The 19,665-nt window shown below is 41.8% G+C and overlaps 1 protein-coding gene across 1 annotated transcript in view; it reads left to right on the forward strand.

Moving 5' to 3' along the window:
* Positions 1–19,665, forward strand: part of LOC128657571 (two pore calcium channel protein 1) — a 291,641-nt gene that overhangs the window by 108,577 nt on the left and 163,399 nt on the right. Inside the window, exon 6 of the mRNA XM_053711945.1 lies at positions 1,921–2,039. Coding sequence (XP_053567920.1) covers positions 1,921–2,039 — 119 coding nt within the window. The remainder of the gene's footprint in view (positions 1–1,920; positions 2,040–19,665) is intronic.

The raw sequence follows: 19,665 nt of genomic DNA on the forward strand, positions 1-19,665 counted from the left end.
CCCTAAACAGCCAACCCTCCACATTGCAATAAACCTATTAACTCCTAAACCGCCAACCCCCAACAAAGCAAATAACTAATTTAATTATTAAGCCCCCTAACCTAACACCCCCCAAATTAACCCCAATTACATAAAATAAAAAAATACTAAGTTACAATTAAAAGAATAAAAAAAAATACTTAAAAAAAACAACCTAAGATTAAATTAAATAAATTTAAAATTACAAAAAATAAAAAAGTATCTAAACTTATAGAAAAAATAAACAAAATTATCAAAAATAAAAAAATTAAGCCTAATCTAATAACCCTATGAAAATAAAAAAGCCCCCCAAAATAAAAACAACCCCTAATCTAAACTACCAATAGCCCTAAAGGGGCATTTGTATGGGCATTGCCCTTAAAAGGGCAATCGGCTCTTTTACAAACATCTCTTTTGAGCCCATAAAAAAAAAAAAATCCCTGATATAAAAAAAAAAAACCCCAAAAAAGTTCAGTTCCTGAAGTCCATCGGCGAAGGTGGTCTTCCAGGCAGTGAAGGTCTTCATCCAACGCGGAGACCTCTTCTGTCTTCATCCAGAGCGAAGGCGGCGTGGAGCGGAGGTGATCGTGGAGCAGGACCGGTGTGGAAGTCCCTCTTCATGCTGTCGCCGCTGCACACTGAAGATTGAATGCAAGGTACCCTATTTATATTGGGGTACCTTGCATTCCTATTGGCTGAAATTTTGAAATCAGCCAATAGGATAAGAGCTACTGAAATCCTTTTGGCTGTTTTGAACAGCCAATAGGATTTCAGTAGCTCTCATCCTATTGGCTGATTTCAAAATTTCAGCCAGTAGGAAAGCAAGGTACCTAAATGGGGTACCTTGCATTCAATATTCAGTATGTGGCGGCAATCAAATGAAGAGGATCCTCTACGCATTTATGAAGACCTTCACCGCCTGGAAGAAGACCTTTGCCGCTGGACTTCAGGAACTGTTACATTTTTTTTTTTTTAGAATAGGGATTTTTTTTATTTTTTTTTATGGGCGCAAAAGAGCTTTTTGTAAAAGAGCCGATTGCCCTTTTAAGGGCAATGCCCAAACAAATGCCCCTTTAAGGGCAATGGGTAGCTTAGGTTTTTTTAGACTTGGTTAGGGGGTAATTGGTCATTTTTTTAGATTAGGGGGTGTTTTTATTTGGGGGTGGTATTTTTATATGGGTATAAGATTAGGTTTAATTTTTTTTATTTTTGATAATTTCGTTTATTGTTTTCAGTAATTTTAAATAGACTGCCCTCTGGGCAGGCTTATCACTTAGTTATTATAATAACAGCAGTCTGTGACAAACCAAAAAAGTTAATGTCTCTTCTAGATACTATGAAGAAATATTCAATTTAAAGGGACAGTCTAGTAAAAATTATCTTTCATGATTCCAATAGGGCATGCAATTTTAAACAAATTTCCAATTTACTTTTATCATCAAATTTGCTTTCTTGGTATTCCTTGTGGAAAGCTAAACCTAGGTAGGCTCATATGCTATTTTCTAAGCCATTGCACTGCCTCTTATCTCAGTGCATTTTGACAGACACTGCTAGTTCATGTGTGTCATATAGATAACACTGTGCACACTCCAATGGAGTTATTTAAGATTCAGCACTTATTGGCTAAAATGCAAGTCTGTCAAAATAACTGAGACAAGGGGGCAGTCTGCAGAGGCTTAGAAACAAGGTAATCACACAGGTAAAATGTGTATTGATATTACAGTGTTGGTTATGCAAAACTGGGGAATGGGTAATAAAGGGATTATCTATCATTTTTAACATTACAAACATCTCAAACAGAAACCAACATTTTTTGTAGCTTGATGATTTTTTTTTGTGAGAGCTTTGAAGGTATTATGCTAATTTCTAATATTAAGAAATGTTGTGTTCAAACTTCAACAGATACGCAGAGCTTTCCGAAGCATCAGAAATACTTTACCAGAGATCCTGTATGTCTTCCTCCTGTTTATATTCAGTGTTTTGATGTTCTCTCTAATGGCCTTGAAACTTTTCGGAAGCAGGTAAGACCAAAATTTTTTTTATCTTATTGTAATAAAGTTAGAAATGGAGAGTTGTATAGTCTGAATTCATGATAATCTTTTGACGGTTCAAAGTGAAATAGAAGATGTACAGAGAAGAAGTGTTAAGTCCTACATATCTATGTCTTATGTTCTAAAGAGACTATAGAACTGGATATCATTCTAAAGAATGTTTTACTGAAACCAAACTTTAAAGCTTTTGAACAAGCATGGTGCACTAAATATATTAAGAGCGTAGAATTTTTTTTCCATTTACTGTAATTGGCTGCAAAACACATTAATGTTTGCAATGATATTGCATAGTATTTGAGAGCAATGCCTAATATTAATAGTACATGGGAATTTTTTTCCACCTATTCTTTAAACACATTTATTACGCCCTAATATTAATTGGCTTAGACTCAATAAAAACTGTTTTTAAAACCAGTGTCATGTAGAAAAAAAAAAAACTTCCTACAACATTGCAACTTGAAAATTGCACAATTAAAAAAGATTTGTACCTACCGCTTGTCACATCTGTGAGTGACCCTCCATTGTAATTAATGGAGATGTGCCTGTCTTATAACGGTTTACTTCTTGGTGTATACAACAAACTCTAAATGGTACAGAACAGACTTATTTAGGGCTTGATTATGAGTGGAGCTGTATTTTGCACATTCCACTTGCGTGTTAACTGCGCTAGAAGTAAGCTTTTTCCATCTAATACGAGGAGAGTCCACGGCTTCATTCATTACTTGTGGGAAATACAGAACCTGGCCAACAGGAGGAGGCAAAGACACCCCAGCCAAAGGCTTAAATACCTCCCCCACTCCCCTCATCCCCCAGTTATTCTTTGCCTTTCGTCACAGGAGGATTGCAGTGAAGTGTCAGAAGATTTCGGAGTAGTCTCTTATGGAGAGTAGTACTCTTCGGAATGGGACTGGAGCTTTAAGTAGTCTTGTCAGTCTCTCAGTGAGAGCATTGACGAATGTTAGGGTCTGGAGATGCAGGGAGAGTCTTTTTGTGAAACCATCCAGACTCGTATTAACAGCTCCTTAAAGGGACAGTACACTGTAAAATTATTTTATATGAATGTATTTCTCCTGTTAAGTGTAGTCAGTCCACGGGTCATCATTACTTCTGGGATATTAACTCCTCCCCAACAGGAAGTGCAAGAGGATCACCCAAGCAGAGCTGCTATATAGCTCCTCCCCTCTACGTCACACCCAGTCATTCTCTTGCACCCAACTAATAGATAGGATGTGTGAGAGGACTGTGGTGATTATACTTAGTTTTTATATCTTCAATCAAAAGTTTGTTATTTTAAAACAGCACCGGAGTGTGTTGTTCCTTCTCAGGTAGAATTTGAAGAAGAATCTACCTGAGTTTTTGGATGATTTTAGCCGGCGTAGCTAAGATTCATTTTGCTGTTCTCGGCCATTCTGAGGAGTGAGGTAAACTTCAGATCAGGGGACAGCGGGCAGGTTCACCTGCAAAGAGGTATGTTGCAGTATATTATTTTCTGAGGAATGGAATTGACTGAGAAAATACTGCCAATACCGATATAATGTAAGTTCAGCCTTAAATGCAGTAGTAGCAACTGGTATCAGGCTGTTATGTATATATGTTTACACTTCAGTATTCTGGGGAATGGCACTTCACTGGGATAATACTATATGCATATAACTTTTAGCCTAACTTGCAGTGGGAACGTCTAGCAACAGGCTGTTTAATGACATTTCATGTTATTTGATTTTAAACGTTTTGCTGGCATGTTAAATCGTTTAATTATCTGAGGTACTGGGTGAAAAATTGTTTTGGGCACTGTTTTTCCACTTGGCTGTCGTTTATTTTAATTTAAGACAGTTTACTGAACTTCCCTCACTGCTGTGTGTGAGGGGGAGGGGCCTATTTTGGCGCTTTTGCTACGCATCAGAAATTCAGTCAAAAGTCTGTTTCTCTCCCTGCATGATCCGGATCGTCTCTACAGAGCTCAAGGGTCTTCAAAAATTATTTTGAGGGAGGTAATCACTCACAGCAGACCTGTGAGATTGTGCTTTGACTGTGATAAAAAACGTTTATATTTTGTACATTTTTTTCTGCTATTAAGGGTTAGTTATCCATTGCTAATGGGGGCAATCCTTTGCTAAATTTATGCCTTTACCGGGAAAAATTTGGTTTTTATAATTTCTCCGGTTCATTGTTATTCAACTGTCATAGTTTTTTTCTGTGCTTCTTAAAGGCACAGTGCGTTTTTCATATTACTTGTAAATTGAGTTGAAAAGTATTTCCAAGCTTGCTAGTTTAATTGCTAGTTTGTTAAACATGTCTGACTCAGAGGAATATCTCTGTGCTATATGTGCAAAAGCCAAGGTGGAGCCCAATAGAAATTTATGTACTAATTGCATTGATGCTACTTTAAATAAAAGTCAATCTGTACAAATTGAACATCATTCACCAAACAACGAGGGGGAAGTTATGCCGACTAACTTGCCTCACGTGTCAGTACCTGCATCTCCCGCTCGGGAGGTGCGTGATATTGTAACGCCGAGTACTTCAGGGCGGCCATTACAAATCACACTACAGGACATGGCTAATGTTATGACTGAAGTTTTGTCTAAATTACCAGAACTTAGAGGTAAGCGAGATCACTCTGGGATGAGAACAGAGTGCGCTGATAATATTAGGGCCATGTCAGATACTGCGTCACAATTTGCAGAACATGAGGACGGAGAGCTTCAATCTGCAGGTGACGGATCTGATCCAAATAGAGTGGATTCAGACATTTCAAACTTTAAGTTTAAACTAGAAAACCTCCGTGTACTGCTAGGGGAGGTATTAGCGGCTCTGAATGATTGTAACACCGTTGCAATCCCAGAGAAATTATGTAGGCTGGATAGATACTATGCAGTACCAGCGAGTACTGACGTATTTCCTATACCTAAGAGGCTTACAGAGATAATTACTAAGGAGTGGAATAGGCCCGGTGTACCCTTTTCCCCCCCTCCTGTATTTAGAAAAATGTTTCCAATAGACGCCACCACACGGGACTTATGGCAGATGGTCCCTAAGGTGGAGGGAGCGGTTTCTACTCTGGCTAAGCGTACCACTATCCCGGTGGAGGGTAGCTGTGCCTTTTCAGATCCAATGGATAAAAAATTAGAGGGTTACCTTAAGAAAATGTTTGTTCAACAAGTTTTTATATTGCAACCCCTTGCATGTATTGCGTCTGTCACGGCTGCGGCCGCATTTTGGTCCGAGTCTCTGGAAGAGACTCTTGACTCAATAACTATAGATGAGATTTCAAATAAGCTTAAAACCCTTAAGCTAGCTAATTCATTTATTTCAGATGCCGTAGTACATTTAACTAAACTTACGGCTAAGAATTCCGGATTCGCCATTCAGGCACGTAGAGCACTGTGGCTAAAATCCTGGTCAGCTGATGTTACTTCTAAATCTAAATTACTTAACATACCTTTCAAAGGGCAGACCTTATTCGGGCCCGGTTTGAAAGAAATTATCGCTGACATTACAGGAGGTAAAGGCCATGCCCTGCCTCAAGACAGAGCCAAACCTAGGGCTAGACAGTCTAATTTTCGTGCCTTTCGTAACTTCAAGGCAGGAGCAGCATCAACTTCCTCTGCACCAAAACAGGAAGGAGCTGTTGCTCGCTACAGACAAGGCTGGAAACCTAACCAGTCCTGGAACAAGGGCAAGCAGGCCAGAAAACCTGCTGCTGCCCCTAAGACAGCATGAATTGAGGGCCCCCGATCCGGGAACGGATCTAGTGGGGGGCAGACTTTCTCTCTTTGCCCAGGCTTGGGCAAGAGATGTCCAGGATCCCTGGGCGTTAGAGATCATATCTCAGGGATATCTTCTGGACTTCAAAATCTCTCCCCCAAAAGGGAGATTTCATCTTTCAAGGTTGTCAACAAACCAAATAAAGAAAGAGGCGTTTCTACGCTGTGTACAAGATCTTTTGCTAATGGGAGTGATCCACCCGGTTCCGCGGTCGGAGCACGGACAGGGGTTTTACTAAAATCTGTTTGTGGTTCCCAAGAAAGAAGGAACCTTCAGACCAATCTTGGATTTAAAGATCTTAAACAAATTCCTAAGAGTTCCATCGTTCAAAATGGAAACTATTCGGACAATCTTACCCATGATCCAAAAAGGTCAGTACATGACCACAGTGGATTTAAAGGACGCTTACCTTCACATACCGATTCACAAAGATCATTACCGGTATCTAAGGTTTGCCTTCCTAGACAGGCATTACCAGTTTGTAGCTCTTCCATTCGGATTGGCTACGGCTCCAAGAATCTTCACAAAGGTTCTGGGCGCTCTTCTGGCGGTACTAAGACCGCGAGGAATTTCGGTGGCTCCGTACCTAGACGACATTCTGATACAAGCGTCAAGCTTTCAAACTGCCAAGTCTCATACAGAGTTAGTACTGGCATTTCTAAGGTCGCATGGGTGGAAGGTGAACGAAGAGAAAAGTTCTCTCTTTCCACTCACAAGAGTTCCCTTCTTGGGGACTCTTATAGATTCTGTAGAAATGAAGATCTACCTGACAGAAGGCAGGTTAACAAAGCTTCAAAATGCTTGCCGTGTCCTTCATTCCATTCAACACCCGTCAGTGGCTCAATGCATGGAGGTAATCGGCTTAATGGTAGCAGCAATGGACATAGTACCCTTTGCACGCCTACATCTCAGACCACTGCAATTGTGCATGCTAAGTCAGTGGAATGGGGATTACTCAGATTTGTCCCCTACTCTGAATCTGGATCAAGAGACCAGAAATTCTCTTCTATGGTGGCTTTCTCGGCCACATCTGTCCAGGGGGATGCCATTCAGCAGACCAGATTGGACAATTGTAACAACAGACGCCAGCCTACTAGGTTGGGGCGCTGTCTGGAATTCCCTGAAGGCTCAGGGATCATGGACTCAGGAGGAAAGTCTCCTTCCAATAAACATTCTGGAATTGAGAGCAGTTCTCAATGCCCTTCTGGCTTGGCCTCAGTTAACAACTCGGGGGTTCATCAGGTTTCAGTCGGACAACATCACGACTGTAGCTTACATCAACCATCAAGGAGGGACAAGAAGCTCCCTAGCGATGATGGAAGTATCAAAGATAATTCGCTGGGCAGAGTCTCACTCTTGCCACCTGTCAGCGATCCACATTCCTGGAGTGGAGAACTGGGAGGCGGATTTCCTAAGTCGTCAGACTTTTCATCCGGGGGAGTGGGAACTTCATCCGGAGGTCTTTGCCCAAATACTTCGACTTTGGGGCAAACCAGAGATAGATCTCATGGCGTCTCGCCAGAACGCCAAGCTTCCTTGTTACGGGTCCAGGTCCAGGGACCCGGGAGCGGTCCTGGTAGATGCTTTGACAGCATCTTGGACCTTCGGGATGGCCTATGTGTTTCCACCCTTCCCGATGCTTCCTCGATTGATTGCCAGGATCAAACAGGAGAGAGCATCGGTGATTCTAATAGCGCCTGCGTGGCCACGCAGGACCTGGTATGCAGATCTAGTGGACATGTCATCCTGTCCACCTTGGTCTCTGCCTCTGAGACAGGACCTTCTAATTCAGGGTCCTTTCAAACATCAAAATCTAATTTCTCTGAAGCTGACTGCTTGGAAATTGAACGCTTGATTTTATCAAGGCGTGGATTTTCGGAGTCAGTAATTGATACCTTAATACAGGCTAGGAAACCTGTTACCAGAAAGATTTACCATAAAATATGGCGTAAATACTTACATTGGTGCGAATCCAAGAGTTACTCATGGAGTAAGGTTAGGATTCCTAGGATATTGTCTTTTCTACAAGAGGGTTTAGAAGAGGGTTTATCTGCTAGTTCCTTAAAGGAACAGATCTCAGCTCTGTCCATTCTTTTACACAAACGTCTGTCAGAAGTTCCAGACGTTCAGGCTTTTTGCCAGGCTTTGGCCAGGATTAAGCCTGTGTTTAAAACTGTTGCTCCACCATGGAGCTTAAATTTAGTTCTTAACGTTTTACAGGGTGTTCCGTTTGAACCCCTTCATTCCATTGATATTAAATTGTTATCTTGGAAAGTTCTGTTTTTAATGGCTATTTCCTCGGCTCGTAGAGTCTCTGAGTTATACATTGTGATTCTCCGTATCTGATTTTTCATTCAGATAAGGTAGTTCTGCGTACTAAACCTGGGTTCTTACCTAAGGTTGTCACTAACAAGAATATCAATCAAGAGATCGTTGTTCCATCATTGTGTCCTAACCCTTCTTCAAAGAAGGAACGACTTCTGCACAATCTAGATGTAGTCCGTGCCCTGAAATTTTATTTACAGGCAACTAAAGATTTTTTCGCCAAACTTCTTCCCTGTTTGTCGTTTATTCTGGACAGAGGAGAGGTCAAAAAGCTTCTGCTACCTCTCTCTCTTTTTGGCTTCGTAGCATAATACGTTTGGCCTATGAGACTGCTGGACAGCAGCCTCCTGAAAGAATTACAGCTCATTCTACTAGAGCTGTGGCTTCCACTTGGGCCTTTAAGAATGAGGCATCTGTTGAACAGATTTGCAAGACTGCAACTTGGTCTTCTCTTCATACTTTTTCAAAATTTTACAAATTTGACACTTTTGCTTCTTCGGAGGCTGTTTTTGGGAGAAAGGTTCTTCAGGCAGTGGTCCCTTCCGTATAAAGATCCTGCCTGTCCCTCCCGTCATCCGTGTACTTTAGCTTTGGTATTGGTATCCCAGAAGTAATGATGACCCGTGGACTGACTACACTTAACAGGAGAAAACATAATTTATGCTTACCTGATAAATTCCTTTCTCCTGTAGTGTAGTCAGTCCACGGCCCGCCCTGTTTTTTATGGCAGGTCTAAATTTTTTAAATTATACTCCAGTCACCACTGCACCCTATCGTTTCTCCTTTCTCGTTTGGTTCTCGGTCGAACGACTGGGTGTGACGTAGAGGGGAGGAGCTATATAGCAGCTCTGCTTGGGTGATCCTCTTGCACTTCCTGTTGGGGAGGAGTTAATATCCCAGAAGTAATGATGACCCATGGACTGACTACAGTACAGGAGAAAGGAATTTATCAGGTAAGCATAAATTATGTTTTTCAATGACTTGTTATACCAGCTGCACAGTATAAAATTTATGAGAAATTGCATTTCTTTCATGTAATTGGCAAGAGTCCATGAGCTAGTGACGTATGGGATATACAATCCTACCAGGAGGGGCAGAGTTTCCCAAACCTCAAAATGCCTATAAATACACCCCTCACCACACAATTCAGTTTTACAAACTTTGCCTCCTATGGAGGTGGTGAAGTAAGTTTGTGCTAAGATTTCTACGTTGATATGCGCTTCTCAGAATTTTGAAGCCCGATTCCTCTCAGAGTACAGTGAATGTCAGAGGGATGTGAAGGGAGTATCACCTATTGAATGCAATGATTTTCCTCACGGGGATCTATTTCATAGGTTCTCTGTTATTGGTCGTAGAGATTCATCTCCTACCTCCCTTTTCAGATCGACGATATACTTTCATATTCCATTACCTCTACTGATAACCGTTTCAGTACTAGTTTGGCTATATGTGGATGGGTGTCTTTTGGTAAGTATGTTTTCATTACTTAAGACACTCTAAGCTGTGGTTTGGCACTTTATGTATTTATGTAAAGTTCTAAATATATGTATTGTATTTATATTTGCCATGATTCAGGTTTTCAGTATATTCAGTATATTTCTTTTTGCAGACTGTCAGTTTCATATCTGGGAAATGTTTTTTTTTAAGAAAAATGATTTCTTACCTGGGGTTTAGTCTCTTTTTCAAATTGTCTGTCTTTTAAATTCGCGGGCAGAATTAGGCTCGCAAGGGCGCAAAATGCCAAAGTTTATTGCGTCATTCTTGGCGCAAGATTTTTTTGGCGCGAAGTTACGTTCGTTAACGCAAGATTGTCATTTCCGGCATCTTAGTCGACGCCAAGTCCTTCACAAGGTTGCGTCATCTGTGACGCAAGTATTCATTTCCGGATGTTTTCATTATTTAAGACCCCATTCCTATATGCCTCTTGCCTTTTTTCTCTATCAGAGGGCTAGGCTGTTTGCATTTTTTCCCATTCCTGAAGCTGCCATATAAGGAAATTGATAATTTTGCTTTATATGTTGTTGTTTTTCTCTGACATTTGCAAGATGTCTCAATTTGATCCTGTCTCAGAAATCACTGTTGTAACCCTGCTGCCTGATAACAGTTCTACCAAAGCTAAGTGCATTTGTTGTAAACTTGTGGAGGTTTTATCTCCTGCTGTGGTTTGTAATAGTTCATGATAAACTTTTACCTGCAGAGATTGTATCCATCAGTAGTAGTTCATTACCTGTTGCTGTTCCCTCAACATCTAATGCACAAGATATATCTATAAATTTAAAAGAATTTATTTCTTATTCCATTCAGAAGGCTTTGTCTGCTATCCCGCCTTCTAATAAATGTAAAAGGTCTTTTAAAACTTCTCATAAAGTTGATGAAATTTCAAATGACCGGCAACATGCTGAATTATCCTCTGATGGGGATCTATCTGGTTCAGAAGATCCTGCCTCAGATATTGGCACTGACAAATCTTATTTATTTAAAATGGAGTATATTCGTTCTTTGTTAAAATAAGTTTTGATTACATTGGATATGGAGGAAACTAGTCCTTGATATTAAAACTAGTAAACGTTTAAACTCTGTTTATAAACCTCCTGTAGTCATTCCAGAGGTTTTTCCAGTTCCTGACGCTATTTCTGATATGATTTCTAAGGAATAGAATAGGCCCGGTACTTCTTTTATTCCTTCTTCAAGGTTTAAAAAATTGTATTCTTTGCCAGCAGTTTCTTTAGAGTTTTGGGAAAAGATCCCCAAGGTTGATGGGGCTATCTCTACTCTTGCTAAATGTACTACTATTCCTATGGAAGATAGTACTTCTTTTAAAGATACTTTAGATAGGAAACTTGAATCTTATCTAAGGAAAGCCTATTTATATTCAGGTCATCTTCTCAGGCCTGCAATTTCTATGGCTGATGTTGCAACTGCTTCAACTTTTTGGTTGGAAACTTTAGGTCAACAAGTATCGGATCATGATTTGTCTAGCATTGTTAACTTGATTCAACATGCTAATAATTTTATTTGTGATGCCATTTTTGATATCATCAAAATTGATGTTAAATCTATGTCTTTAGCTATTTTAGCTAGAAGAGCTTTGTGGCTTAAATCTTGGAATGCTGACATGACTTCTAAGTCCAGATTGCTATCTCTTTCTTTCCAAGGTAATAAGTTATTTGGTTCTCAGTTGGATTCAATAATTTCAACTGTTACTGGGGGGAAGGGAGTTTTTTGCCTCAGGATAAAAGACCTAAGGGAAAATCTAAAGCTTCTAACCGTTTTTGTTCTTTTCGACAAAATAAGGAACAGAAACCGAATCCCTCCCCCAAGGAATCTGTTTCCAATTGGAAGCCTTCCTCGAATTGGAATAAATCAAAGCCAGCCCCCAAGTCTGCATGAAGGTACGGCCCTCATTCCAGCTCAGCTGGTAGGGGGCAGATTTAGATTTTTCAAAGATGTTTGGATCAATTCGGTCCAAAATCAATGGATTCAGAGTATTGTCTCTCAGGGGTACAGAATAGGATTCAGAGTAAGACCGCCTGTGAGAAGATTTTTTTCTCTCATGCATCCCTGCAAACCCAATAAAGGCTCAGGCTTTCCTGAAGTGCATTTTAGACCTGGAGTTATCAGGGGTAATCATGCCAGTTACGTTTCAGGAACAGGGTCTGGGGTTTTATTCAAATCTATTCATTGTCCCAAAGAAAGGACATTCATTCAGACCAGTTTTGGATCTAACAATTTTGAATCGATATGTAAGAGTACCAACTTTCAAAATGGTGACTATAAGGACTATTCTGCCTTTTGTTCAGCAAGGGCATTATATGTCCACAATAGACTTACAGGATGCATATCTTCATATTCCGATAGACAAGCATTACCAATTTGTTCTTCCTTTTGGCCTAGCGACAGCTCCAAGAATCTTTTCAAAATCAGAGAGTGGGGTATTGCGGTGTTTCCTTATTTGGGCGATATCTTGGTACTTGCTCAGTCTTTACTTTCTGCAGAATCTCACACGAAAAAGTTATTTGATTCCTCAGACAAGGGTAACCTTTTTAGGTTTCCAGATAGATTCAGTGTCCATGACTTCGTCTCCAATGGACAAGAGATGTTTGAAATTTGTTGCAGCCTGTCGGAACCTTCAGTCTCAGTCATTCCCTTCAGTAGCTATGTGCATGGAAGTTTTAGGTCTCATGACTGCAGCATCGGACGCAATCCCCTTTGCTCGTTTTCATATGAGACCTCTCCAGCTTTGTTTGCTGAACCAATGGTGCAGGGATTATACAAGGATATCACAATTAATATCCTTAAATCCCAATGTTTGACTATCTCTGACTTGGTGGTTAGATCACGATCGTATTGTTCTAGGGGCCTCTTTCGTTTGTCCAACCTGGACTGTGATCACAACAGATGCAAGTTTTTCAGGTTGGGGAGCTGTTTGGGGATCTCTGAGAGCACAAGGGGTTTGGAAATCTCAAGAGGCGAGATTACCAATAAATATTTTGGAACTCCGTGCGATTCTCAGGGCTCTTCATTTTTGGCCTCTAATGAAGAGAGAACCGTTCGTTTGTTTTCAGACAGACAATATCACAACTGTGGCTTATGTCAATCATCAGGGTGGGACTCACAGTCCTCAAGCTATGAAAGAAATATCATGGATACTTGTTTGGGCGGAATCCAGCTTATGTCTAATTTCTGCGGTTCATATCCCAGGTATAGACAATTGGGAAGCGGATTATCTCAGTCGTCAGACTTTACATCCGGGAGAGTGGTGTGTTTTCTCAAATTGTTCAGATGTGGGGTCTTCCAGAAATAGATCTGATGGCATCTCATCTAAACAAGAAACTTTCCAAGTACCTGTCCAGGTCCATGGATCCTCAGGCGGAGGCAGTGGATGCGTTGACACTTCCTTGGTGTTATCAACCTGCTTATATTTTCCCGCCTCTAGTTCTTCTTCCAAGAGTCATCTCCAAAATCATCATGGAACAATCGTTTGTGTTGCTGGTGGCTCCAGCATGGCCTCACAGGTTTGGTATACGGATCTTGTTCGGATGTCCAGTTGCCAACCTTGGCCACTTCCAGTAAGACCGGACCTTCTGTCTCAAGGTGCGTTTTTCCATCAGGATCTCAAATCATTAAATTTGAAGGTATGGAAATTGAACGCCTAGTGCTTAGTCATAGAGGTTTCTCTGATTCAGTGATTAATACTATGTTACAGGCTCATAAATCTGTTTCTAAAAGGATTTATTATTGAGTTTGGAAGACTTACAGTTCACGGTGTTCCTCTCATAAATTCTCTTGGCATTCTTTTAGAATTCCTAGAATTTTACAGTTTCTTCAGGATGGTTTGGATAAAGGTTTGTCTGCAAGTTCCTTGAAAGAACAAATCTCTGCTCTTTCTGTTTTATTCCACAGAAAAATTGCTAAACTTCCTTATATTCACTGTTTTTAAGCCTGTCATTAAATCAATCTCTCCTCCTTGGAGTCTTAATTTGGTTTTGAAGGCTTTACAGGCTCCTCCATTTGAGCCTATGCATTCTTTGGACATTAAACTACTTTCTTGGAAAGTGTTGTTCCTTTTGGCCATCTCTTCTGCTAGAAGAGTTTCTGAATTATCTGCTCTCTTGTGAATCTCCTTTTCTGATTTTTCATCAGGATAAGTCAGTTTTGCAGACTTCATTTAAATTCTTTCCTAAGGTTGTGAATTCTAACATCATTAATAGAGAAATTGTTGTCCTTTATTTGTGTCCTAATCCTAAGAATTCTTTGGAGAGATCTTTACATTCTTTGGATGTGGCGAGAGCTCTGAAATATGTTGAAGCTACTAAAGATTTCAGGAAGACTTCTAGTCTATTTGTTATATTTTCTGGTTCCAGGAAAGGTCAGAAGGCTTCTGCAGTTTCTTTGGCATCGTGGTTAAAGCTTTTGATTCATCAAGCTTATTTGGAGTCGGGGTAAAGCCCAGCCTCAGAGAATTACAGCTCATTCTACTACATCAGATTCCACTTCTTGGGCTTTTAAGAATGAAGCTTCAGTTGGTCAGATTTGCAAAGCAGCAACTTGGTCTTCTTTGCATACATTTACTAAATTCTACCATTTTGATGTATTTGCTTCTTTGGAAGCAGTTTTTGGTAGAAAAGTTCTTCAGGCAGCTGTTTCAATTTGATTCTTCTGCTTATGATTTAAGTTTTTCCTTTTATTTATGAGAATAAACTTATATTTGGGTTGTGGATTAATTTTTTTCAGCGAAATGGCTGATTTCTTTCATGTAATTAGCAAGAGTCCATGAGCTAGTGACGTATGGGATATACATTCCTACCAGGAGGGGCAAAGTTTCCCAAACCTTAAAATGCCTATAAATACACCCCTCACCACACCCACAATTCAGTTTTACAAACTTTGCCTCCTATGGAGGTGGTGAAGTAAGTTTGTGCTAGATTCTACGTTGATATGCGCTCCGCAGCAGGTTGGAGCCCGGTTTTCCTCTCAGCGTCCAGTGAATGTCAGAGGGATGTGAGGAGAGTATTGCCTGTTTGAATTCAATGATCTCCTTCTACGGGGTCTATTTCATAGGTTCTCTGTTATCGGTCGTAGAGATTCATCTCTTACCTCCCTTTTCAGATCGACAATATACTCTTATATATATACCATTACCTCTGCTGATTTTCGTTTCAGTACTGGTTTGGCTTTCTACAAACATGTAGATGACTGTCCTGGGGTAAGTAAGTCTTATTTTCTGTGACACTCTAAGCTATGGTTGGGCACTTTTTTAATAAAGTTCTAAATATATGTATTCAAACATTTATTTGCCTTGACTCAGGATATTCAACATTCCTTATTTTCAGACAGTCAGTTTCATATTTGGGATAATGCACTTGAATCAAATATTTTTCTTACCTTAAAAATTTGACTTTTTTCCCTGTGGGCTTTTAGGCTTGCGGGGGCTGAAAATGCTTCATTTTATTGCGTCATTCTTGGCGCGGACTTTTTTGGCGCAAAAAATCTTTTCTGTTTCCGGCGTCATACGTGTCGCCGGAAGTTTTTTTTCTTCCTTTTCCTGACTGTCGGTTGCAGGAGACGATTACGAGTTTCTCTGTGGGCCTGGGTCATAGGAGTTGGTGAGTGCCCCGGCCAATGGAAGTATAAAGGTGCCATTTAATCTTTTTCTGTAGTCTTTACAAAAGCGCAGCTATGGAGGACTCTGATATGTTAGAGGGTACTCCCTCTTTAACTAAATCTAATACCTGTGTTTATTGTGAGGTTTCGTTATCCCCGCCTGCTTAACTATGTTCCACATACCTTGATAAAATAATGATCTAAAAGAAATAAAGGACCACTGAGCCGTCCACCTCTGAGGGGTCCTCGTCCCGTGAGGTGCATTCCCTACATTCATCTCCGATTACACATGCAGCTCCCAGTGCACTTCTAATCCTCCTGCGGGAGGGGCCACGTTGCCGCCTGATTTTGCTGAGCAGTTGCATACGGCGGTATCTGCAGTCATTAGTGCTTATCCACTGATGCTGAGGATTCCGATACTTTGGAGGCCTCTTTCTCTCTGGGTCTGAATCTGCGGCCTCTATGCCTCTGGCTGCGGAGGAATAGAAAGACTTACGCTTTTTGTTAAGAGGTGTTAGCGACTCTAGAGGTTCCGGAACTGAAGCTACTGGAGAAACCTTCTATTCCTAAGCTGGATAAGGTTTATGAGGACAGGGTAGTGCCCCAGACTTTCCAGGTTCCCGTAAAGATGGCGAATATTAAGAATGAATGGGAGAGACTTGGATCGTCTTTCTCCCCTTCTTCGTTTTATAAACCTGTTCCCGGTTCCAGATGCTCAGCTAGAATTATGGGGATCTGTCCCTAAGGTGGATGGAGCTATTTTCACGCTTGCTAAGTGAACCACTATCCTGCTTGAGGATAGTTTGTCGTTTAAGTAACCCATGGCTAAAAAAAATTAGAGACTCTGTTAAGAAAGATGTTTCAGCACATGGGGTTTGTTTTTCAATGTGCAGTTGCTGCGGTGGAGGGAGCCGCTACCTATTGGTGCGATTCTCTGTCAGAGATGATCGCGGTGGAGACTCCCCTCAATGAAATTCATGAAAGAATTAAGGCCCTGAGGGTTGCTAATTCGTTTATTTGTGATGATAATATGCAGATTATTCGCTTGAATGCCAAGACATCAGGCTTTTCTGTTCTGGGGCCCTGTGGTTGAAGTCGTGGTCTGCTGACATGACGTCCAAATCTAGATTGCTTTCCCTTCCATTTAAGGGAAAGATTCTTTTTGGTCCAAGCCTGGACTCGATCATATCCATGGTCACGGGTGGCAAGGGTGCCTTTCTGCCGCAGGATAAGAAGAATAAGCCTAAGGGTCCTAATTTTCGTCCCTATCGTTCAGACAAGTCCCAACGTCAGCAACCTGCCGCGAAGCCCGAGCAGTCCAAGGGATCTTGGAAACCCTCTCAGTCTTTGAATAAGGCCAAGCAGAGCAAGAAGCCCGCCGAGACAAAATCGGCATGAAGTGGCAGCCCCTGATCCATCGCTGGATCTTGTAGGGGGCAGACTCTCTCTTTTCGCGGAGGCTTGGTTGAGAGACTTACAGGATCCTTGGGTTCTGGAAGTTGTTGCCCAGGGTTACAGGATAGGTTTCAAAACTCATCCTCCCAGAGGCAGATTCCTCTTGTCAAATCTCTCATCAAATCCAGAAAAACAAATTGCTTTTCTAGAGTGCGTGAGGGATCTCTCCTCTCTAGGAGTAATTGTACCAGTACCTCTAGCAGAAAGGGGTCTAGGGTACTATTTAAACCTTTTCATGGTACCAAAGAAGAAAGACACGTTTCGCCCAATTCTAGGCCTAAAGTGCTTAAACAAGTTTCTGTCGGTTCCATCGTTCAAAATGGAGACGATAAGGTCTATACTACCCCTAATTCAAGAGGGTCAGTTTATGACTACGATAGACTTGAAGGACGCTTATCTTCATGTGCCAATACACAAGGATCACTTCAGGTTCTTAAGATTTGCCTTTCTGGTTCAGCACTTCCAGTTTGTATCTCTTCCCTTCGGGCTGGCTACTGCTCCAAAAATCTTCATAAAGGTTTTAGGAGCTCTACTTGCGGTGGCGAGATCCAGAGGGATAGCAGTGGCTCCTTATCTTGATGACATTCTGGTTCAGGCTCCATCCTACCAGTTGGCAGAGGACCATTAGAGAGCTTTTCTCCTTCTTCTGCAATCTCATGGATGGAGGGTAAACTCAGGAAAGAGTTCTCTGGTTCCCAGTACCAGAGTGGAGTTCTTGGACACAATAAAAGACTCCATTGCCATGAAGATATTCCTAACAGACCATAGACATTGCAAGATTGTCTCAAGCTGTCTTGCCCTTCTATCCTCCTCAAGGCCATCAGTGGCCCGGTGCATGGAGGTGATTGGGCTCATGGTATCCACTATAGATGTCATTCCATTCGCCAGATTCCATCTCCGGCCTCTTCAGCTGTGCATGCCGAGGCAGTGGAACGCTAATTATTTGGACCTGTCCCATCTGATCTCTCTGGACAACGGGTCGAGGGAGTTTCTCTCTTGGAGGCTCCATCCAGATCAGCTGTCCCAGGGAACATCCTTCCTCACACCATCTTGGGAGATTGTGACTACAGATGCGAGTCTCTCAGGTTGGGGAGCGTTTTGGGGTGCCAGTAAGGCACAGGCAGGTGGAATCGGAAGGAGTCTTTTCTCCCGATCAACATCCTGGAACTTCGGGCAATCTTCAACGCTCTGGAGGCTTGGCCCTTCCTGGGTTCGTCCAGGTTCATCAGATTCCAGTCGGACAACATTACCTCGGGGGGGCTTCATCAACCACTAGGGGGGAACGAGAAGCTCCCTAGCCATGAGGGAAGTATCTTGGATCCTGGAGTGGGCGGAGACCCACAAATGCTCGCTTTCAATGATCCACATCCCGGGTGTGGACAACTGGGAAGCGGACTTTCTCAACAGACGGTCGTTTAATCCGGGGGAATGGTCTCTTCACCCTGAACTTTTTGCAGAGATTTGCAACAGTTTGGGGGACTCCGGAGATAGATCTCATGGCATGCAGACTCAACTGCAAGCTACCCAGATACGGGTCACGATCCAGTGATCCCCAGGCGGAACTGATAGATGCCTTAGCAGTGCCTTTTGGATTCGACCTAGGGTACATATTTCCTCCGTTACCACAGATTGAACACTTAGTCTTAGCCAGAAGAGGTTTTTCTGAGAGGGTGATTGATACTCTCATTGATGCCAGAAAGCTGGTCACCCGTCGCATCTATCATAAGGTGTGGATGACCTACTTACTCTGGTATGAATCTCACGGATATCGGGGTATCCAAAATCCTTTCCTTCCTCCAGGATGGTCTGGAGAAGGGACTTGCCGTTAGTTACTTAAAAGGAAAGATTTCGGCTCTATCAGTGCTGTTACACAAGAAGCTCACTGAGCTCCCTGATATTCAGTCTTTTGTCCAGGCTCTGTCCAGGATCAGGCCTGTGTTTAGACATTCTGCTCCTCCTTGGAGTTTGAATTTGGTTTTGAAGGTTTTGCAGGGGCCTCCGTTTGAGCCTATGCATTCTCAAGACATTAAGACTCTGTCTTGGAAGGTCCTTTTCTACTGGCCATTGCTTCGGCACGCAGAGTGTCTGAATTAGCGGCCTTGCAATGTGAGCCACCTTACCTGGTTTTCCATGCTGATAAGGCTGTCCTTCGCACTGGACTGGGATTTCTGCCTAAGGTTGTGTCTGATCACTTTATTAATCAGGAAATTGTGGTTCCTTCCTTGTGTCCTAAGCCTTCTTCATAACTTAGATGTGGTTCGAGCCTTGAAATTCTATCTTTAGGCTATGAAAGATTTCACATAAGCTTCAGCTTTGTTTGTTGTCTATTCGGGGAAGTGCAAGGGGCAGAAGGCTTCTTCCATTTCCCTATCCTTTTGGCTGAGGAGTATGATTCATTTGGCTTTTGAGAAAGCAGGAAATAAGCCTCCTCAGAGAATTACGGCTCATTCAACTAGAGCTGTGGCTTCTTCTTGGGCCTTTAAGAATGAGGCCTCTATGGAGCAGATTTGTAAGGCGGCTACCTGGTACTCCTTACATACTTTTACAAAGTTTTACAAATTTTACGTTTTTGCTTTGGCTGAAGCTGCTTTTGGGAGAAAGGTTTTGCAGGCTGTGGTGCTCTCAGAATAATGTCCGCCTCCTTTTTATCCTCCCTTTATCATTCAGTGTCCTCTAGAGCTTGGGTATTTGTTTCCCACAAGTTATGAATGAAGCCATGGACTCTCCTCGTATAAGATGGAAAACATAAATTATGCTTACCTGATAATTTCATTTCCATCGTTACGAGGAGAGTCCATGGCTCCCGCCCGGTTCTCCATTAGAATATCATGACTGCGTTAACAAATTTCCCCATAGAAGTGAATAAAGCAAGTAAATTGGGGGGGGAACAAACTCCCTACTCTCGCACAAACCCGAACGCATATTCTCAAGTGTGCTAACCCGA

The sequence above is a fragment of the Bombina bombina genome, chromosome 4, assembly GCF_027579735.1.
Source record: "Bombina bombina isolate aBomBom1 chromosome 4, aBomBom1.pri, whole genome shotgun sequence".
NCBI classification, from domain to species: domain Eukaryota; kingdom Metazoa; phylum Chordata; class Amphibia; order Anura; family Bombinatoridae; genus Bombina; species Bombina bombina.